Source organism: Elephantulus edwardii, unplaced genomic scaffold (genome assembly GCF_000299155.1).
Source record: "Elephantulus edwardii isolate Elephantulus edwardi_28Jun2011 unplaced genomic scaffold, EleEdw1.0 scaffold00178, whole genome shotgun sequence".
In the NCBI taxonomy this organism is placed as follows: domain Eukaryota; kingdom Metazoa; phylum Chordata; class Mammalia; order Macroscelidea; family Macroscelididae; genus Elephantulus; species Elephantulus edwardii.
This window is the reverse complement of record NW_006399928.1, coordinates 2450045-2474047: the sequence shown is the minus strand read 5'-3', so window position 1 is coordinate 2474047 and position 24003 is coordinate 2450045. Positions and strand designations below refer to the sequence as shown.

The following is a 24003-nucleotide window of genomic DNA, read 5'->3' as shown; positions in this document are numbered from 1 at the left end:
ATAGTTTCCTATAACTTCCAGGTTAAATTCCAAATATATTCAGAAACTGGCTGATACCTATTCTCTTGCCTCATTTTTCAAAACTTATTTCTTTATCAGTAAAATATCCAATTACACCACACCCTACTCAATCTCAAATGAACAACAAACATGTTAATAAGAATTATTTTTAGCTGTCTCCAAAACATAATGCTTATTTAACATCTCTTAACTTCAGAGAGTGGAAAAACTGAGAAACAGAAGTGTTACTACTCTGCTCACATATTTATAATTTCCCCCACCAACTTTTAGTTCTTTATACCTGTTGTTTAAGATGATTAAGTTCAGCTGTCTGAGGATCAATATTAATAACAGGTTTATTCTTGATTTTTCTTGCTCTGTCAGCATAGCGAAGCGTATTTAATGTTTCCTCTAAGTTGGAGTCAGCAGGACTCACACAGGCTATCATAAGAGTATGGCTATTACCTCCTAGAGAATCTGGAAAATAACAGTGAAAGGAAGTGAAATCAACAGTAAAATGCAAGCAACTCTGTTTATTTAAAATGGCTACTTATACTCAAGAATATAAGGGAAAAAAATTAAATACCTACAATTTTCTATTTGTATCATTATAAAAACACTAAGTTATCTGATGTATGAAATGATATAATTTAAAATCTTATTACACTGCCACATTATAGAAAGATTCTTACTTCAGCAGTTAATAATCAGAATAAAACCACCAGGGTCTGGTCCAAAGAAATGAGGAGTCTACTTGGCCTAGTCCATAAGGAGCTATGCTGTTAAGCCACTCACAACACCTTTCTGCAAGTCTAAATCCACCAGTTACTATGAGGGAGAAAAATGGACAACTTCCTACAAATGTAATTTATAGCCTTGGAAACCAAAGGGAGAGTCAACTATGAGTTTGTTCCAAATTGAAGGCAATGAGTTTTATTGGGATCTGATATTCTTAAGATGCCTACTTTATGTATGTTCCAACTCTACATAGAGTCCTGCTTAGCAGGACTAACAAATAAAGCATAACTAATCAGTGGCAAAATGTATATGAATGATCATATGAAAAATCAATATAATTTGTAAACATCCACTCAAATTTTAAAATTGTAAATTAATAAATAAAAAACAACAATAAAAAAGAAAAAGTAGCTAAATTCATTTACAGGTAAAAGTATTAAGTACAGGTGACACATTACAGATTTCTTGGCACTCAAGATAATTTTTTCATTATCTTAGAAGCTTGTTTGACAATATAGCTTTCCTATTTACCAATTAGACAGTTAGTTATGTAATAATCCAGATATCTGAGTTGTTTTTATTTTAAACTGCCCATCATTTCTCGGTGCTATTAATTTCTTCTTTTCAGAGGCATGTTGGCTTACCTTGAAGCAATCGAGTTAACTTGGAATCTCTGTAGGGTACAAAGCCACCCTTTTTGTCATCTCCAAGAGCACTGATTACATTTCCCAAGCACAGGAGACCTCGGTTAATATTAATACCTAATGGCAGGAAACAGAATTTAAATTTCTTAGTAAAGTGTCTAGTAAATACCTACATTTCTCCATGAAAAGAAAAAATAACCTTTAAATCATCAATCTTCAAGAAACTTCTTAATCCTATTCCTATTAGAATACTTCTTATATAATGTTGAAAGGACAGATATTCAAATGTTGGAAATGCACAATTGAGGTTATTGAAACATCTTATCCTCATCTAAAAGTGCTGTCAGAGAAGTCTCCAGAGTACTAGAGAGCAGTAATGTCAGTTTAAAGACTAAGATGTGCCTAATCCATACGATGGCCTTCTCAATTACTTGCTATGCATCAGAATAGCCTAAGGACAACAGAACAAGAATGGATGCCTTGGAGTTGTGGTGTTGGAATAAGAGTACTGAATATCCCAAGAATTACCAAAAGAACAAACATGTCTTAGAGAAAGTACACCTCACATACTTTGGGCATGTTTGGTAGAGACAGTCCTTGGAAAAGGACCTCATGCTGGGAAAGGTGGAGGGTCAGTATTAAGAAAGGAAAACCCTCGAAGAGACAGATTGAAACAGTAACTGTGGCAATGGGCTCAAGTATGCCAGAGAGGATGATGAAGGCATGGGACAGAACAGTTTTTAAAACCATTGTTGAAAAGGTTGCTGTGAGTCACAGTCAACATATAACAACAATAGATAAAGCAGAGAGACAGATAGCTATCAATATAACAATAATCATAGAGACAGGTATTCACTTTCAATAGCATTTATCATACCTAATCTTTAAATTAATGCTGTGAAATGAGATGAATAGCTGTTGCTGGTATTTTTTATTATTTTTAAGAAAGCTCTGGTGTTGTGGTTCACAGGTAGTTGTGCTGCTAACCCAAAGGCCTAACCTATCTGTCAGTTTGAACATACCAGCAGTTTTCCAGGAAAAAAAAAAAGATAAGCAATATCCTCCCTTGCCATTTACAGCCTTTGATAACCCTGAGGAGTGTCAGCTATTAGTTCAAACTGGAAAGCAGTGAGAGATGAGTGAGATTCTTATTTTCACTGACATTCTCATTTTACACCTAAGGAAACTAGTCCAGAGGTTAAATGACTTGCCTAAGATTAAAAAGGTAAAACAGCTTTAGCATTTTTCACAAAACATTTGAAACACTGCTACAGTAAGTAACACACTTCAGCCTTCAATATGGATTGCATCTCGCCATCACGGGGAAAAAAAAATCCTTGCCACTGGACCAACAGGTAACATCCTGATGGACAGAGTAAGTCTTGAGACTGTCTACAACTTCATCTTAGTTGGACCCACAATCAATATACTTGGTATCAGCAGTCAGGAACCCCTCCAAATTACTGAGGAGCAATGATGTCAGTTTGAGGACTACGGTATATCTGTTTCAGGGCATGGACAACAACTAAGGATGACAGAAGAAGAATTAACATCTTTGAACTGTGGTGTTGGAGAAGAGTTCTGAAGATCCCATGGACTGTCAAAAGAACAAACAGATAAGTAGTAAAGAAGGTGCAGCCAGAGTAATCTGGGTGCAAAGATGATAAAGCATCATCTCCCATACTTTGGGCATGTTGCTAGGTTATTCCTTGGAGAATGACATTATGCTTGGGAAGGTGGAGAAGAGAAAAAGACCTTCGACCAGATGGGTTGCAACCATGACTATGGTAATGGACTTCAGGGTCTCAGAGATTTTGAGGATGGCACAGGACAGGACAGTGTCCAAATTGGTTATTCAAAGAACTGCTGAGTCATAATTGACTCAAAAGCACAGGACAACAAGAAGGTCAAAAAGAAAGACGTGGTAGGATTCTATCTCTGCATGCTGTTGTTTGGTGCCTTCGGGTCAATTTTGACTTATAATAACCCTGTCAACAAGAGATCCGAACCTTGTCCTATCCTACAACATCCTCATCATCTCTGATATACTCGAACCTACTGTGCCTTCTTTTTCTTTCTCTGACCTCCACCTTTCCAAATATAATGTCCTTTTCCAAAGACTTGATCTTTCTGACAACATGCCAAAAGTATGTAAGATGAAGTTTTGCTATGCTTGCCTCAAAAGAGTATCCTGGCTGTACTTCCTCCAAAATAGACTTGTTTGTTCTTTTGGCAATCAGCACTCTTACTCAACACCACATTTCAAAGACACTAATTCTTCTTTTGTAATTCATTATCCAACTTTCAGATGCAAATAGCTTGTCAAATAGGACTCATAACGACCCTATGAACAACCTATCTGAACACTGTCCTATCCTGTACCATCCTCATAATCTCTGACACAATCAAGCCCATTACTTCAGTCAGCATGTCGATCCATCTGGTTGAGGGTCTTCCTCTTCTTCACCATCCCTCCACCTTCCCAAGGATGATACCTTCTCCAAGGAATAATCTCTCCTAGCAACATTTCAAAAATATGTTGAGATGAAGCCTAATCATCCTTGCCTCCAAGGAGCACTCTGGCTGTGCCAGTCCATGGGATCTTTAGCACTCTTCCTCAATATCATATTTCAAAGGCATCAAATCTTCTTCTGTCATCCTTAGTCATTGTCCAGCTCTCAGATGCATAGTAAGTAATGGCAAATATCATTTAAAGATTATTTTTTAAAAGTATGGAATAACACAGGGAACTGCCAGAAATTCATGCTGCTATTGCATGAGGCGTCAAAGTATCACGGCTGAAGTCAGATGGATCTTGGCTGAAAGTAGACAGTATCAAGATTTTACTGGTGTTTTATTGACTATGTAAAGACATTTGACATTGTGGTTCATAAAAATTATGGCTAATACTGGTAAGAAGGGGAATTTTAGAACATTTAATTGTGCTCATGCAAAATGTATTCATATAGACCAAGAAGTTCGACAGAGCAAGGGAACTCTAGGCATGATCTAGGTATAGGTTTTGCATGAGCACAATTAAATGCTCTGTGATTCCCATTTTTCTCAATGCTAGCCATAATTTGTTAAGAACCATACAGTCAGATACTTTTGCATAGTAAATAAAGCACAAATACACATCTTTCTGGTATTTTTTACTTTCAGCCAGGATGTAATTGACATCAGCCATAATATTCCTGGTGCTATGGTTTATTCTAAACTCAGTTTTAATCTGGTCATTCTCTGTAAATGTACTCCTTTAGCTGTTTTTGGATGATCTTCAGCGCTACATTGTTTGCATGTGTTATTAATTATTGCACGTGTTGTTCAATAATTTCTGCATTTGGTTGGATCAATTTTCTTGGGAATGGGAACAAATAAGGATCTCTTCCAGTCAGTTGGTCTTCCAAATTTCCTGGCATAGACTGGTGATCGTATGCAGGGCTGCATCTGTTAGTTAAAACATGTGAATTGGTATTCCTTTGATTCCAAGGACATTTTTTTTTGCCAGTCCCTTCAGTGCAGCATGAAATTCTTTCTTTATCACCATTGGCTCTTGATCATATGCTATTTCCAGCAATATTTCAGTGTTAAACTATTCTTTCTGGTACAATGACTTTGTGTATTCCCTCCATGTTCTTTTAATGCTTCCTGGACCATGTAAGATTTTACCCATATCATCTCCCAGTATTGCAACTTGAGGTTTGAATTTTTCAGTTCTTTCCACTTGAGAAATGCCAAACATGTTCTCTTTTTATTCTCCAATTCCAAGTCTCTGCATATTCTAATACTTTTCTCTGTCTTCTCGAAATACCCTTTGAAATCATCTGTCTAGCTCTTTTAATTCAGCATCCTTTCCCTTTGTTTTGGCTTCTCGATGCTCCAGTACAATTTTCAGTGTCACTTCTAACATCCATTTTGGTGTTTTCTCTGTCTTAGTAAAGGGACAGTTTTGCTCTCTTCAAGGATGATATATGTCATACATCAGGTCTTCAATCATTAGTGTTTAATGCCTCAAACCTATTCTACAAATTAAATTCAGGTGTGATATAGTCAAGGTCATATTTTGGCTTTTAAGGACTTGTTTCATTTTCATCAGCCTCAATTTGAATTTTCACATGCATAATTGATGATCTGTTTCAGAGTCTGGTTCTTACCTGGTTTTGACTGCTGATGTTTAGCTTAAACAATCATTTCCAATGACTTCTCTAACAGATCACTTCCATAGGAATCTAATTCCTATGCAGTGCATTAGATAAGGTCAATGTGTAAAATCGATATTTGTGGTTTTTGTTCTTTTTTCCACTTTTTAAGGTGTGTACTTTTATTCAACTGGTCTCAAGTCAGTGTACAGGTAAAGCCCTGGCTGCCTCCACATCCCAGTCACCCCAGGGAGACCAAAAGCCTTCATATTTCTGGAGCTGAGGGAAAGGGAAAGGGCCCCAAAAAAGTAGGGCCACTAATGGCTGACTATTAAAAAAAAAACAAAAAAACAAAAACTAAAGAACAAGTATTAAGGCGGAAGATTTTTTAACAAAAAAAACCAACCTGGTTAAGGTATAATTTACATAAAAGCAATGCTCCCTGCCACCCCTGTCCATGCGTGGACCGGGTGAGGGACGGGGCTCTTCTGCTTAGGGGAAGGGAGAGGCTTCTGGAAAGGCAGGAGCTTCCTGTCACATCGCCATGTTGATTATTTGGAATGACTATTTTAAAAAAAGAGAACAATGTACAATCAAAGTCCTGGGCCACATTGGCGAACTGGGGGGATTCTTGCTCCACACCAACTGCTGTCACCCTCACCGTTCCAGTTTTTAAATCCTGAGTCAAGCGCCAAAAAAAAATTAAAAAATTTAAAAAAGTAACAAATAAAGCCATGCCAATTCTCATCCTTTGGTTGGTTTTTTTTTCTGCGCAAGTTAGGTTTTTTTATCAAGAAAGGGTGTAACGCAACTAAACAGTCCGCCTAGAACCATTTACGGAGGACGATGGAGGGGCCAGACTCGTTGTACTCCTGCTTGCTGATCCACATCTGCTGCAAGGTGGACAGGGAGGCCAGGATGGAACCACCAATCCACACGGAGTAGTTGCGCTCAGGGGGAGCAATGATCTTGATCTTCATCGTGCTGGGAGCCAGTGCTGTGATCTCCTTCTGCATCCTGTCGGCGATGCCTGGGTACATGGTGGTACCGCCAGACAGCACTGTGTTGGCGTAGAGGTCCTTGCGGATGTCAACATCACACTTCATGATGGAGTTGAAGGTAGTTTCATGGATGCCACAAGACTCCATGCCGAGGAAGGAGGGCTGGAAGAGTGCCTCGGGGCAGCGGAAACGCTCATTGCCGATGGTGATGACCTGCCCATCAGGCAGCTCGTAGCTCTTCTCCAAGGAAGAAGAGGAAGCCACCTGGCCATCTCCTGCTCGAAGTCCAGGGCAACGTAACAGAGTTTCTCCTTGACGTCACGCACAATTTCCCGCTCAGCCGTGGTGGTGAAGCTGTAGCCTCGCTCGGTGAGGATCTTCATGAGGTAGTCCGTCAGGTCCCGGCCAGCCAGGTCCAGACGCAGGATGGCATGGGGGAGGGCGTACCCCTCATAGATGGGCACAGTGTGGGTGACCCCATCGCCAGAATCCATCACAATGCCAGTGGTTCGGCCAGAGGCATACAGGGACAGCACGGCCTGGATGGCGACGTACATGGCAGGGGTGTTGAAGGTCTCGAACATGATCTGGGTCATCTTCTCCTGGTTAGCTTTGGGGTTCAGGGGGGCCTCCGTCAGCAGCACAGGGTGCTCTTCGGGGGCCACACGCAGCTCGTTGTAGAAGGTGTGGTGCCAGATCTTCTCCATGTCGTCCCAGTTGGTGACAATGCCGTGCTCGATGGGGTACTTGAGGGTCAGGATGCTTCTCTTGCTCTGGGCTTCGTCTCCCATGTAGGAGTCCTTCTAGCCCATGCCCACCACCACGCCCTGGTGCTGAGGGCGCCCCACGATGGAGGGGAAGACAGCCCGGGGAGCGTCGTCGCCTGCGAAGCCGGCCTTGCACATGCCGGAGCCATTGTCGACCACGAGCACAGCGATGTCATCGTCCATGGTGAGCTGGGGGTGGCAGGTGTGAACCGGCGGGTGACTATGCGAAGGGGCCTGTGTTCCGGGGCGGACGAGGTGTCAGCTGTCCGTTTGTGGTTTTTGTTTTTTTAAATTTAGTTTGTTTATTTTTCATTTCAATGAACATCTACAGAGATTGTGGAATTCCATTCATTCATTGTTACACCCTTCTCCCCGCACCAACCCCCCCCTCCCCCCGTTTGCGCCTCTTCTTGAAAAGCAAAAGAAAAACTCCCTCATTGGTATACAATCCCCCCGCACCTCCCCAAACCCCACCCCCTACCCCCAAATATAATCCACTCTGCAACCCTCATTGCTACTCCTACGATAAAAATAATGCCCTAAAATATAATACTTTTAGACTATTCTCTCCCCCATAGACTTCAATGCCGTAAACATATTTCATCCAGTTTTTCTCAGTCTTACCCCCACCCCAAAGCCAGCCTCATTCTACAACAGTGGCACCATATAGCATTTGTCCCTTTGTGACTGAGATACCTCACTCAGCATAATGTCCTCCAGGGTCACCCATAAGTTATTTATAATAAATAAATCATTCAGCATTAAAATTCTGGCTTCGTTTCTGTCACCTATATTTGTTATGATATCATTACTTGTAATGAATCATTTCAGTCATACTGAAGGATTCCATAACAAGCAAAGAGAAAATTTTAAAAGGAAATCAGGTAAACAATTCCTTTTAAAATAGCATCTAAGAGAATACAATACCTACTAATAAATTAGGAGCTCTGGTGGCCTAGAGGCAAGAAGCTGTGCTGCAATCCCAAAGGCACATGGTTCAAGGCCACCAACTGCTCTGTGGGAGAAAGATGGGCAAACTCTTCCAGTTGGATTAACTGCCTCTGAAAACCCACTAGAGGGCCAGCTAGCTATGAGTCAGTTGCAGCTCTACATTATACAACTAATAGATTTAATCAGGAGTGTAGAGTTCTAATGACCTAGTGGTAAGGAGCTACACTGCCAATTCCAAAGGCAGCAATGAGAATCTGCTCTGATGGATGCAGCTGAGCAATCTCATCCCATAAGATTTACTGCCTCTGAAAAATCACTTGAAGGTCAGCTCTGGGTCAGTTCTGACTCATGACACATAACAGCAACAAAAACAATGAAATAAAAAGTTAACAAAACTTAATAAGGAGTGTAAAAGACTTGCACACAAAAAATAAACAAAACTTATACAAAGAAAATAAAAAAAACATTGTTGAAATAGGTTAAAGAAAATGTAAATAAATAAAAAGATGTTCCTGGTATGGAAAGAAAGAGAAATGAAAATGGAAACAAGGATGAAGTCAAAAGCATGCTGTTACAATGTGAGTATTTACACAAAGCTAAGGTTCTGACATCTACTGATGGGAAATTAATCTTGGAGACAGAGGCTGGAGTGGAAAAAGCAATTTTATTGCATGCATATAAGAGACCAGGTAAGAGCATCCCAAATCTGTTTAAATGTCTTGAAGACTGCGTGGGCTTAAATAGGGAAGAGATAGGACAGAAAAATGGTAGGAAATTCGTCACAGGACCTTCTCTTGTCCAGGTGTGAGGGCCCTGTATTAGTGCTTAGACTAATCGGTGCATTCTTGTCAATATTCTGGGGTTAATTTGGCACCACAGCTATGCCATGACTTCAAGAGAGTATTCTCAGCTATAGATTACAGGAGCAGGCTGAAAATGCCAGGGGTGGACAGGCCAAAATGAACAAAGTTTAATTAGATAAGGAAATCTTCATTCATGATTAGGCTAGAATAAGAGAAAGCCCTCATTAATGACTCTGTCGGTCTAAGAGAAAGTCTTTTCCTTTTAATATTACAAAAGAATGTTGATCTTACATTAGAGCACAGTGGGAGGCTGTTGTCATTGGCACTGAGTCAGAACTAACTCATGCCTGACCCTAAAGCAGGTTTTCAAAGGCAGTAAAACTCTTGGGATGATATTGCCTATCCTTTTCCCCCTGAGCAGCTGGTGCAATGGAACACCATGTCTTTGGGATTGCAGTGGAGTTTCTTGTCACTAGAACTTCCTGTGGCAAGCTGACGTTGAAGTCAAACACGACTCATAGCAACCCTATGAAAAACAGATTTGTAACTTGTTTTATCCTGTGCAAACGTCACAATCTCTGACAAATTCGAAAGCATTGTAGCTGTTACTGTGTCAATCTACCTTTATGAGGACCTTTCTCTCCTTCGCCATCCCCTCACCTTTCCTCACATGATGCCCTTCTCTAAGGAATAGCCTCTCATAACATGTCAAAAGTATGTGATAAGTTTAGCCTTCTTAGAGTCATCCTTGCCTCTAAGGAGCACTCTGACTTCACCTTCTCGACGGCATATCAGTCTTTTAGCACTCTATATACTTCTCTAACACCATAATTCAATGACATTGATTGTTCTTCTGTCACTTTTATTCACCGTCCAGTACTCAACAACATAGCAAGTAATTGAAAAGATGATGGTCTGAATTGGGCATACTTCCTCAGTTCTTAAAAAAAATCATCGTTCCTCTGCAATAATTTTGAGAGATCTCTGAATGCAGATTCTTCCAGTGCTGTATGTCTCCTAAGGGTATTGATTGTGGATCTAAGATGAAATTATTAACAGTTTCAAGCTTTTCATCAGTCAGATGGTGAAACTTTTTGTTCTTAATGTTGAGATAAAAACCATATTGAAGGATACAGAGCTGATTTTCTGCAGCAAGTGTATCAAGTTCTCCCAACTTTCAGCAAGTGTGGCATCTAAATAATACAGGCTGTTGATGAGTCTTCCTTTGATTCTGATACCACACTCTTCTTCAGAGTCAAGCTCCCCAAAGAATTTGCTCAGCATAAAGACTGAATAGGGGTGGGAAAGGATATAACCCTGACATACACCTTTCTTAACTTTAAACCATGTAGTTAATTACTTTTAAAACATGCAGTTTTCCCTTATTCTGCTAGTAATACAAATAATGTTAGTTAGAAAACTCTAAAAATTATTAATCACAAAGCAAGACAATTTGATGGGTGGAGGGAGGGGCGAGTAAAGGAACGGGGAAGGATCAGATGTGAAAAACTAACTTGACTGTGCTAATGTGAAACCTATATGGAATGGGAGTGTCAGAGACAGTGCAATTGGCTCAGGACAGAGCAGAGTTTAGGGCTGTTGTACATAGGGTCACTATGAGTCGCAAAAGACTCAACGGCACATAACAACAACAACATACTTGGACCAAAAGGCAGTCGTCAGAACAGAGCAGGGAGACACTGGATTGTTCAAAATCAAGAAGGGGCTCCGTCAGGGATGTATTTTGTCTCCATACATTTTCAATCTGTATGCAGAAAAGATCATCCGAGATGCTGGGCTGTAGAGGAGGAATGTGGAATCAGGATTGGTGGAAGAATCATCAACAACCTGCATTATGCAGATGACACAATCCTGCTCGCTGAATCTGAGGAGAACCTGAAGCGCTTGCTGCAGAAGGTGAAGGACTGCAGTCTTCAATATGGATTGAAGCGCAATATCAAGAAAACAAAGATTCTCACCACTGGGCCAATTGGCAGCATCAGTATGGATGGTGAAGAGATTGAGATAGTTAACAGTTTTAGTTTGCTTGGTTCCACAGTCAACACTCTTGGTAAGAGCAGCCAGGAAATCAGGAGATGAATTCCATTGGGAAAGTCAGCTGTCAGGGGCCTCTCAAGAGTACTGAAGAGCAATGACATCAGGCTGGAAACTAAGGTGCGCCTGATCCAAGCTATAGTCTTTGCAATTACGTGCTATGCATCAGAGAGTTGGACTGTGACTAGGAATGATAGAAAGAGAATTGATGCCTTTGAGCTGTGGTGCTGGAGAAGAGCATTGAATATACCATGGACTGCTAGGAGAACAATCAGGTTTGTCCTAGAGAGGGTGAAACCAGAATGCTCCTTGGAGTCAAGGATTCTGAAGCTTTGTCTGACATATTATGGGTATGTTGCAAGAAGGGACTGATCCTTGGAGAGAGACATCATGTTTCAGAGAGTGGAGGGACGGTGCAGGAGAGGAAGACCCTCGATGAGATGGACCGATCCTGTGAGTGGCGTGGTGGGAATGAGTGCGTTTGAGATAGCGAGGTTGGCACAGGATAGAACAGCGTTTAGGGCTCTTGTACATAGGGTCACTATGAGTCGCAAGTGATTCGGTGGCACATAACAACAACAACAACAAACTTTATGAACATTGTATGTAAACTGGTAAAAAGTTTTTTAAAAATGAAGAAAAAAGTTAATGTAAAATAGAAAGTATATGAATGATTATATGAAACACAATGTAAATGAAAGATTGCATAAAACACAATGTATATTAATGAAACATAATGTAAATGAACCAATAAAAATTGTTTTTTTAAAAAAATTACTATGTAATAGCTGTAAACTCATATTACCTTAAGAAAAAGCATTTTCCTTAAGCAAATAATGGATAGAATAATAGAAGAGTAACTTATCAATTCATGGACACTAACCTCCCATGTTCTACTCCCTAAAAGACTTCAAATCAGAGACTCAAACAGATACTTGTACACCAATATTCATTGTAGCACTATTCACAATAGTCAAAAGCTAAAAATAATCTAAATGCCTATCAAAGACTGAATGAACAAAATGTAGTATAATTAAGGTTAAAAGGGAAAAAGAAGTATAAACTAATAAATGGCTAAGTTGGGTAAAGGGAAGGCAATATAGAAAAAGAATTTTATTAGATATTGTTATAAATTTATTATATACAAAATGTCTAGGAATGACTGAATGAAAAATCATTATGACTTTAAACTTTAACTTAAAAAAATTATTTAAAACGGATATAATCTCTAGATCTGAACATTCAGATTGACATACACTAAGAAGAAGGATTAGCCATCAACTTCCAAAACATCAGGCCTCTGAAAACCCTATGTACAACAGAACACACATAGAATTACAGAAAGGGCAACTGAGTATGGAAATACAAAGGAAGAGGAACAGTTATAAGCAGACACTAGTGATTGGAGCATGGAATGTGAGAACCATGAATGTGGGGAAAATTAGATATTATTAAGGAGGAAATGAAATGCATAAATATTGACATCCTAGGCATTGGTGAGATGAGATGGACCAGCAATGGGGCATTTTGAATCAGATGATCATATGATATACTCCTCCGGAGATGAAAACATGAGGAAAAATGGGGTTGCTTTCATAGCTGGAAAAGCCATTTCTAGATCCATCTTGAATTACAATATTGTGAGTGACAGGATAATATATATACGCATACAAGGAAGTCCAAAGAATATCACTATCATTCAGATAAACGCACCAACCACAGCCAAAGAAGAGGAAATAGGCGATTTCTACCAACTTTTACAGTTGGAGATCGATCGAACATGGAATCAAGATGCATTGATAATAATTGGTGACTAGAATGCAAAAGTTGGGAACAGAAAAGAAGAATCAGTAGGTGGGAAACATGGACTCAGAGACAGAAATGGAGCTGAAGAGAGAATGATTGGATTTTGCAAAATCAATGACTTATTCATTGCAAACACATTTTTAAGAGACATAAACGCAGGATATACACATGGATCTCACCTAATGGTATGCATAGGAATGAGATCGATTACTTCTGCGGAAGGAACCGCTGGAGCAGCTCAATATCATCTGTGAAAACTAGGCCCAGAGCTGACTGTGGAACAGACCACCAACTACCCATATGCAAGTTCAAGCTGAAGCTGAGGAAAATTAAACCGACTCCAAGGGAACCAAAATATAAATTTGAGTCTATCCCACCTGAATTTCAAAACCATCTCAAGGACAGATTTGAGGCCTTAATCATGAATGAGCGAAGACCAGATGAGTTGTGGGAGGATATCAAGGGTATCATCCAAGAAGAGTGCAAATGTTCATTACAAAGACAGAAGAAGAAGAAAAAACCAAAATGGATGTCAGAAGAAACTCTAAATATTACACTGGAGCGCAGAGAAGCCGAAGCACAAGGAAGAAGTCACGATACTAAAGAGCTGAACAGAAGATTTCTAAAGGCAGTGTGGGATGACAAAGTAAAATAATACAATGAAATGTGCAAGGAGTTGAAGTCAGAAAACCAAAAGGGTCAAACTTGCTTGGCACTTCTTAAGCTCAAGGAACTGAAGAACAAATTCAAACCTTGAGTTGCGATAATCAAGGATGCTTTAGGCAGAATATTAAATGATTCAGGAGGTATCAAAAGAAGATTGTATCAAAAGGAATTAGCAGACACAGAAGAATTTAATGAAACAACATATGATCAAGAGCCTATGGTGATGAAGGAAGAAGTTCAAGCTGCTTTGAAAAAAATAGCAAAAAATAAGGCCCCAGGAATAGATGGTATACCAATTGACATATCTCAGCTAACAGATGCTGCCCTGGATGTGCTCACCAAGTTGTGCCAAGAAATCTGGAGAACAACCACTTGGCCAACTGACTGGAAGAGATCTATATTTGTTCCCATTCCAAAGAAAGGTGACCCAATAGAGTGGGGAAACTACAGAACAATATCGTTGATTTCACAAGCAAGTAAGATAGTGCTGAAGATTATCCAAAAACGACTAGAACAGCACATCAGCAGAGAACTGCCAGAAGTCCAGGCTGGGCTTAGAAGGGGTCGTGGTACTAGGGATATTGTAGCTAATGCTAGATGGATCTTGGCTGAAAGTAGGGAGTACCAGAGGAATGTCTACCTGTGCTTCATTGATTATGCAAAGGTGTTTGACTGTGTGGACGATAACAAACTGTGGCTGACTCTGAGAAAAATGGGAATCCCAGAACACTTGATCGTGCTAATGAGAAACCTATACTTGAACCAAGAGGCAGTCATCAGAACAGAACAAGGAAACACAGCATGGTTCCAAATTGAGAAGGGAGTACACCAGGGATGTGTCTTATCTCCATACCTTTTCAACCTGTATGCAGAACAGATCATCCGGGAGGCTGGGCTCTATGAGGAGAACTGTGGCATCAGGATTGGTGGAAGATCTATCAACAATCTGCGATATGCAGATGACACAACCCTGCTTGCTGAAACTGAGGAGGATCTGAAGCACCTGCTGCTGAGGGTCAAGGATTGCAGCCTTCAATATGGATTGAGGCTCAATGTCAAGAAGACAAAGATTCTTACCACTGGACCAACTGGCAGCATCAGGATGGATAGTGAAGAGATTGAGATTGTACACAGCTTTAGTCTGCTTGGCTCCACAATCAACACTCTTGGCACCAGTAGCCAGGAAATCAAAAGACATATTGCGATGAGAAAGTCTGCTGTTAGGGACCTCTCTAAAGTACTCAAGAGCAACGGTATGTCTCTGGATACTAAGGTGCGTCTGGTCCAGGCCATGGTCTTTGCAATCACTTGTTATGCGTCAGAGAGCTGGACAATGACAAGGGAGGATATAAGGACAATTGATGCTTTTGAGCTTTGGTGTTGGAGAAGAGCGCTGAGGGTGCCCTGGACTGCTAAGAGAACAGATTCATCCTGGAGAGGGTTAAACTGGGCGGCTCCTTGGAGGCATGGACTCTGAGGCTTCGTCTGACATGCTTTGGTCATGTTGTAAGGAGAGATCGGTCCTTGGAAAGGGACATCGTGCTTGGGAGAGTAGAGGGCAGGCGCAGGAGGGGTAGACCCTCTGGGAGGTGGATTGATTCAGTGACTGGGGCAATCGGGATGAGTGTGTCGGAGACAGTGAGATTGGCACAGGACAGAGCAGAGTTTAGGGTCACTATGAGTCGCAAGCGACTCGACGGCACACAACAACAACAAATATATATATATATAGAGAGAGAGGGGGGGGGAAATATAAAGATCGAGATGTGTATGTGTGTGTATAAATAAAAAATAATTGGGAAGGGCTTACGCAAGGGATGTGTCTTGTCTCCATACCTTTTCAACCTATATGCAGAACAGATTATCCGGGAGGCTAGGCTCTATGATGAGGAATGTGGAGTCAAGATGACACAACCCTGCTTGCTGAAACTGAAGAGGACCTTGCTGTAGAGGGTCAAGGACTGCAGCCTTCAATATGGATTGAGGCTCAATGTCAAGAAGAAAAAAATTCTCACCACTAGACCAACTGGGAGCATCAGGATTGATGGTAAAGAGATTGAGATTGTTCACAGCGTTAGTTTGCTTGGCTCCACAGTCAACACTCTTGGCAACAGTAGCCAGGAAATTAAAAGACGTATTGCGATGGGAAAGTCTGCTTTTAGGGACCTCTCCAAAGTACTGAAGAGCAATGGTGTGTCTCCGGAGACGAAGGTGTGTGTGATACAGGCCATGGACTTTGCTATCACTTGCTATGCATCAGAGAGTTAGACAATGACCAAAGAGGCTAGAAGGAGAATAGATGCCTTTGAGCTGTGGTGCTGGAGAAGAGTGTTGAGTGTACCATGGACTGCTAGGAAAACAATCAGATTCATTCTGGAAAGGGTTAATCCTGGCAGCTTCCTGGAGGCAGGATTCTGCGGCTCCATCTAACATACTTTGGACATGTTTTAAGGAGGGACCGGTCCTTGGAGAGGGACATCATGCTTGGTAGGGTGGACGGACAGCGCAGGACGGGAAGGCCCTCTTAGGTGGACTGATTCACTGAATTGGGTAATCGGGATGGGAATGTCAGACAGTTCGATTGGCACACGACAGAGAAGAGTGTAGGGCTGTTGTACATAGGGTGGCTATGAGTCGCAGGCAACTTGACAGCACAGAACAACAGCAGCAGAAGAAGTTTGGCTGTTCTTAAAGCCAATACATAAATGCACTCATTACAATATTTTATAATAAAAAGGGAGGAAGCACTGACACATGCTACAAGGATGTTATTGATATGTGCCATTGAACTGCCTGTGACTCATAGCAAACCTATGCACAGCTGTTCTGAATCCTGCCCTATCCTGAGGCAGGCTCACTGACTTCAACACACCTAATCTCACTGCCCCAGTTATCGGGTCAATCCATCTCATCCAGGATCTTCATTTCCTGTACAGTCCTTCTACCCTTCCACATATGATATCCTTCTCCAAGGACTGTTCCCTCCTGGCCACATGCCAAAAGTATGTGAGATGGAGCTTCAAAAATTCTTGCCTTCATGGAGAAACTTGGTTTTACCGTCTCAAAAACAGACCTATCTGTTCTCCTGGTAGTCCACAGTATGTTCAATACTCTTCTCCAGCACCACAACTCAAAGGAATCAACTTTTCTTCTGTCATCCTTAGTCACTGTCCAGCTCTCTCATGCATAGCTTATAACTGTGAAGACCATGGAATGGATCAGGCACACTTTAGTCCTCTTTGAAATATACCTCTTATTCTGGACCGTTGTTTTACATATAATGTCTAAGCACATATTCGTTTTAAACAGTTCTCTCCCTCATCTGTTCCAAAACAATGTCCATTATCTATCCACTCTTTTCCTATTCTCCTCCCAGACCCCCATGTCAGTCTTGTTTTTAAAAAGTGGTGTTATACCGTATTTATCTGTTTGAGACTAAGACATTTCATTCAACATTATGCCCTCCTGGGTCACCCATGTGGTGTAATGTTTTACAAGGTCATTATTTTTCAGTGCATAGTATTCCATTGTATGAATATACCATAGTTTTTCTATCCATTTGCTGGTTGATGGGCATTTGAGTTGCTTCCATCTCTGCTATTGTAAATAACAAAACAATAAACATGGGTGTGCATACATCTCTTTGGATGTTAGTTCCAATCCCAAGATGGACATAGAATAGTAATTGATACTTCACAAAAAAAAGACATAGATGGTAGACAAACACATAAAGAATTGTTCAAACTCTCTAGCTATCAGAGAGGTGTAAACAAAAACAACTAAGAGATATCATCTAACCCCAGCAAAAATAGCAAACTTCAACAGAGCAGCGAAGAACAAATCCTGGCAAGGATATGGAAAGTTTGAAACCCTTTTTCACTGCTGGTGTGAATGTAAAATGGTATAAGCACTATGGAAGGATGTTTGGTGCTTTAAAAAAAAAAAGGAAATAAAATTACCATTTGACCCAGCAACTGCAGTGCTGGGAATGTACCATAAAGAAACCAGAACTGGAAAAAAACCGTAACTGCTTCAATCCATATTCAAGACCACAGTCCTAGACCTTTTACTGCAAACTCCTCCATTCCGGTAAGCAAGGTTTTATCATCTATATAGCACCAGTTCTTGAGGAGTCTTCTTCCAATCTTTATTCTATACTCCTCCTCAGAAAGCTTTAATGATTTGCATATAGATTGAAAAGGTAAGGAAACAAGACACATCCCTGATGCACTCCTTTCCTAATTTTGAATCACGCAGTATTTTCTCACTCTGTTCTGATGACTGCCTCCTTGTTGGAGACTGCTAGTTCAACCTAGCTGAAGTCATTTTGTAATTCTCCAAGGACATGTCTGGACATGTTGCCCCACCCTGGGAGGATAGGTTTCGGTTTACTGGGAACGCCCTGCTAAGTTTCTGTTTACCAGGTAACTTTCAGATTACTGGAAATGACATGTTATTCTCCCCCATTGCGTACTTCTCCTCCCCCCATTGTGCTCCTATATATATATACTGTGAGTGTTTTCAATAAAATGAAGACTTGATCAGAGATTCGACTTGTCTTCCTGCTTTTTGTGCCTCCTGTGCCCCCCATTCTCGTTCTTCCCCTCCTAGGGTCACCGTTGAAGATCCCCGCGGGACGGGGCACCTCCTGATTCAATTGCAGGTTTCATCTGAGTACAATCAAGTGTTCTGGGACTACCATTCTTCACAAGGATAGGCACAGTTTATTGTGATCTACACAGTAAAATGCCTCTGCATAGTCAAAGAAGCATAGACAGACATTACTGCAGTACTCTTTGCTGTCAGCCAAGATCCATCTGACATTGGCAATAATGTCTTTACAGTCACAGCTTCTTCTAAACCCAGCTTGCATTTCTGGTAGTTCCCTGTTAATGTACTGTTACAGAGATTTTTGGATAATCTCCAGCAGGATTTTGTTTGTGTGTGGTATTAGTGATATTGTTCAATAGTTTCTACACTCTGTCAAATCACCATTTTTTGGGATAGGAATAAATATGGATCTCTTCCAGTCAGTGGGCCAGGTAGTTGTCCTACAGATTTCTTGGCATAAGCTGGTCAGCACATCCAGGACAGCATTTGTTGGTTGAAATATGTCAATTGTTATGCCATCAATTCCTGGAGCTCTGTTTTTTGCCAATTCCTTCAGAGCAACTTAAACTTCCTCCTTAATCACTATTGGCTCTTGATCATATATTGTTTCATGAAATTATTCTGTGTCAATCATTTAGTTTTGGAACAGTGACTTCCATCTTCTTTTAAAGCTTCTTACATCATTTAATATTCTGTCCAAAGCATCCTTACGTATTGCAACTTGAGGTTTGAATTTGTTCTTTAGTTCCTTCAGCTTAAGAAATGCTGAGCAAGTTTGGCCCTTTTGATTTTCTGAATACAACTCTTTGCACATTTCATTATAATACTTTGTCTTTCTGTTCTTCCCTTTGTAATCTTCTGTTCAGTTCCTTAACTTTTTAATTTCTTCCCTTTCCTTTGGATTCTCAACATTCTAGTGATCTTGAAAATATGCTATGAAACATATTAACAAGGAAATCAATTCATGTTGAAAAAAAAAACACAGATTGTATGACTTCATTTATATAAAATGTCTTGAACAGGCAAGAATATTGGTTGTTGTCTAGGGCTGAGACATATACAAAATAATCCACCAGATTTTAAGCTTTAAAAAATGTAAATTCTGCCCATCAAAAAAATGAATGGAGAAGCTGTGGTATAATCACACCATGGAATACTACACTGCATTGAAAAACAAGGAACTCCAGCTGGAGGGTCAGCTATAAGTCAAGTTTGGCTCAAGGGTACATAGTAACATCAAACATTATTCTCAATAGCAAAAAAATGGATAGAATGGTGAATAGAAAGACACATTCATTATATTCATATAATGCTACATGTGTAAGCCCTGAAAAGCTTACAGTAAGTGAAAGAATCCAGTCACAAAGGACCATACAGTACCATTTATATGAAAACCAGGATAATGGTTGCCTAAGCTTGGGAGGGAGGTAGGAATGGAGAATGACTGCTAATGTTTATGAGGGTTCTTCCCGGGGTGATAAAATTGTCTAAAATTAATTTTGGCAATGGCTATACAACTGCAAACAAAGGACAATAATAAGGCATTTTCAAATACATTCACAACAAAAAACTGAATGAGACTGATGCACTCCTAATTTCAGGAGCCATGGAAGGTAGTTGAACCTCTGAAAATATTGCACTGATACAATTTTTTTAAATTCAAACCAAAAAAGTCTCCTGATATCTACTTAAAACCAAGTAAGTTTAACTTAACTAGTGAAAAAAGCAGATTTTTTCCCTAATGTAATCTCCCCACAGTTACTGTAACAAAAGACTCAAGCATGTCAGAACTCATGAGGATAGTGCAAAATAGGGCAAAGTTCCAATTTATGGTGTCACTATGAGTTGTACTCACTGTGTTTAGAACTTAACAATATTGAAAAAGATCTTAAGGACTGAGTAGCCTGGTGACAAAGTGGTTAAACCAGCAGATCAAACTCACCAGTTGTTCCATAGGAAACAGATCTGGTAGTCTGCTTACGTTAAGATTTACTGTCCCATATGACAGTTCTATTCACTCCTAAAGGGTTGTTAAGAGTTGGGATTGATGCAATGGTAGTGACTTTGGTTTTGGTTGGTTGAGCTTTACGTTCTTGAACCATTTATAAAGGATAAAATTACAAGGGTAATAAGAAAGATTAAACAGAAAATTTAAGGGGTAGTGAGTTTATGTTAATGAAAAAGGAAAAACTAAAAAAAAAATGGATGGTGAAAATGGTGGCTCAGTTTGAAGAATGTAATAAAAGTCACTTAACTGTACATGTAGAAACTGGTGAAATGGTGTGTACTTTGCTGTGTGTATCTTAAGAACAATAAGAAAAATTATACTTCAAGGCAACATTGTTGCCATCTTGGAAATGTTGTACTTGTTTTGTAGTTGCAGGAAGAACTGCCTGCTCTTCAAGTCAAATCTCTGATCAGTAAGCCATGGACCCTGGAGGAAGCCACCAGCTGAGCCCCAGCCTGAAGCTGCTATCTGAGCCCCTGTGGGACCCACCCACCAGGAGCAAGGAGCTGGAACCTAGCACAGCCGGAATATGGGCCTGAGAACTGGAATGTGAACCACACACAGGCCAGTTGAGTCTTGGCCAGAAGCCACCAGCTAAACCACTGTAGGACCCACTTGACAGGTGCAAGAGGGTACTTCGGTGAACAAACTGCTGTCTGGCCTGACCACGTGGGAGCCCTTAACTCAGGCAAAATGGAGGTCCTGGGCCCCTCGACAGAATGAGAAGCCACATCCAGAAGGGAGCAATTTGAGGAACAAACTGCTGTCAGGCCTGAGGCCTGCAAGGCCTTGGGCCAAAAAGGGAGCACAAATACATAGGTGTTTCTCAAAACATTGCTGTGGATCAATGTCTGAGCACCGTGGGAGCTGCAAGCATCAGGAAGGTGCAGCAAGCATCAGCAGGGTACAGCAAGCCTCGGTGGGGTACAGTGAGCCACAGCAGGTAGAAGGGAGGCGCAGCTGGACCCACCCAACAGGAGCTAGCAGGACAGTGGGAAATGGATTGAGGTACTTAGGAGTACCTTGCTTGCTGGATCAATTGTGGGACCCAATCACCTTATTAAGCAAGAAGGACTAAGACAGCTGGAGCTCAACTGGAGTGGCAAATCCAGTTCTCGAGGGGAAAACCAAGGCTTCCTTGTTTTCCATCCAAGTCTCCCCTGCATTGCCCTCCCATAAGCATCATGCATCTGTGTGCACAACTGAACCTCCACCCGCCCACGTGTGCGTCTGTGAGAGTACCCACCATGCATCTGCTTTTGTACCTGCCCAACCTTCTTATGGAGCAATGATGTCAGATCAAGAACAGGCTATTGCTGCAGGCATGAAACTCTCTAACACAGCAATATCATTAAAGAAGCAGACTATCACACTCGCACCCAAATCAAAACCAAGATATCACCACCAAAATGTGACACAGTAGCAATGGATTTCCTGAAACCAGAAAGTGTTATGGATCTTTCTTACACAGAATTTATAAAAACAATGTTTGAGGGGAGCTCTGGTGGTCTTGTGGCAGGAAACTGCACTGTAATCCCAGAGGAACACAGTTCGAGTCCACCAGATGCTCTGCCGGAGAAGGAGGCGCAATATCCTCCTGTACCAGTCAGATCTAATTTGACGGTACAAGCACATAAAATAATTAATAAAAAAAACAATGTTTGAATATTTTCAAAGGGTGAAAAGCAAACTTAAAGAATTACAGGACACTGAAAGCAAAAATCAGGAGGACCTTAAAAAAATCCAAAATAATGCATATAAAACTAATGAGGCATTAGAGGGACTGGAAAAACAAGAAACCACGGTCCAAAATATGAGGTCCAAGGTTTAAGATGCTGTCAACATGATGGAGGGACACATGAACAAAGTTGAAGAGATGGAATACAGAAAAAGTGGAATAGAACATAGAATTGTCACCACTGATCTGCTAAAACAAAAAGCAGAAACAAAAAGAAAGGGGGTAAAAAAACCCGTAAGAATAATGTGGGACACCATCAAGAGAAATAACATGAGCATCATTGGAATACCAGAACAGGAAAAATCAAGGAAAGGCACCTGAAAAAGTTGTGGAAGAATTACTACAAGAAAACTTGCCAGGCATAATGAAGAATGAGAAAATTTGTATTCAAGAAGCTGAGCAAACATCATATAGATTAGACCCCAAAAGGACAACACCAAGGCATATCACAGTTAAATTTGCAAGAAGCAAAGATAAGGAGAGAATTCTGAAAGCAGCAAGGGAGAAACAGAAAGTAACCTTAAGGGAGGGCACATAAGATCAAATGCTGAATTCTCAGCACAAACCATGTGAGCAAGAAGACAGTGGAAGGACACATAATAAGCACTCAAAGAACGCAACTGTCAACCAATAATACTGTTGTTGTTATTGTTAGCTGCCATCGAGTTGCAGGTGACTCATAGCAACCCTATGAAGGAGAGTCCTCAACCCTTGGGTGTCTTTCATCCTCTCTCCAGGTTCATAGGGTTTCCGAAGGCAAGCTAGTACAGAAGTGGATGCCACTTCTGCTTCCAAGCTTGTTTTAACCAGGGAGATCCACCCAACCCTGTCCACATTGGGTAACCAACCATTAACGTATTTGACACATCATTGTCACAGTGTTCAGCCCCACAAGTGACCACAGTAAAGCGACCTAGAGCAATGTCTGAACAAAAACAATGAGAACAGGCCTAAGGGCCCGGATTAAAAGTCAACCACCTTTGGCTTGGTAGTATCAGTTTCTATCCACTGGGCCAGCTGATCTCTATGTTTGATGTTATTGTGGTTAAGTGACATTGAGACGAATACTGTATCCAGCAAAATTGTCCATCAAATAGATGTTCCCAGAAAAACAGAACATAAGGGAGTTTATAAAAACAAGACCAGGATTGCAGGAAACACTGAGACAGATCCTTCTTACAGGAGTGCCACAAAAAGCAGGATGGCCCAACGTAACAAGAAAAACACCAAAAAGAACAAAACAAATTAATAGTAATAAGACCTTGTCTCTCAATAATCACACTGAATGTGAATGGTATAAATGTACCACTGAAGAGAGAAAGAGTAGTGGATTGGATAAAAACCCAAAATCCATCAATATGTGGTCTAAAATAGACACACCTGAAAAATGTAGATAAAGACAGACTAAAAATAAAAGGATGGGAAAAATATATACCAAGCAAATGGCAACCACAAAAAAAAAACAGGTGCAGCAATATTAATCTAAAAAAAAATAAATTAGAATACAAAACCCATCACAAAGGACAAGAAAGGTCACTACATTATGCTTAAACTGTCAACAGAACAAGGGCATAACAATAACAAATATCTAGGCACCAAATGAAAGACCTGCAAAATATTTAAGACATTAAAAAAACTGAAAAAGGAAATAGACATCACCACTACAGTACTTGGAGGCTTCAATACACGACTCTCAAGAAAAGATAGAACTACCAGAAACAAATTGAACAAAGATATTGAAAATTTAACCACACAATAAAACACTCAATCTCATAGATATTTATAGGCTAACACACCCCCAAAAAGTACAGTATGCCTTCTTTTCCAATATGCATGAAACGTTCTCCAGAATAGATCACATTTTAGGTCACAAAGCAAACATCAATAAATTAAAAAACATAGAAATAATGCAAAGCATCTACACAGTCCACAATACTACAAAATTGGAAATTAATAAAAAGAGCATGTTGTTATGAGCCATCGAGTCGTTTCCGACTCATAGCGACCCTATGCACAACAGCTCTAAACCCTGCTCTATCCTGCGCCAACCGCACCGCCTCTGACACACCCATCCCG

At 40.5% G+C, this 24003-nt stretch overlaps 1 protein-coding gene across 1 annotated transcript in view; it reads right to left on the bottom strand.

Moving 5' to 3' along the window:
* The window catches only part of KIF4A (kinesin family member 4A), a 389040-nt gene that overhangs the window by 299229 nt on the left and 65808 nt on the right, over positions 1-24003 (bottom strand). The window contains exons 7-8 of the mRNA XM_006895963.1: positions 1383-1499; positions 302-477 (exon numbers count right to left, since the gene is read on the bottom strand). Of these exons, the coding sequence (XP_006896025.1) occupies positions 302-477; positions 1383-1499 (293 nt within the window). The remainder of the gene's footprint in view (positions 1-301; positions 478-1382; positions 1500-24003) is intronic.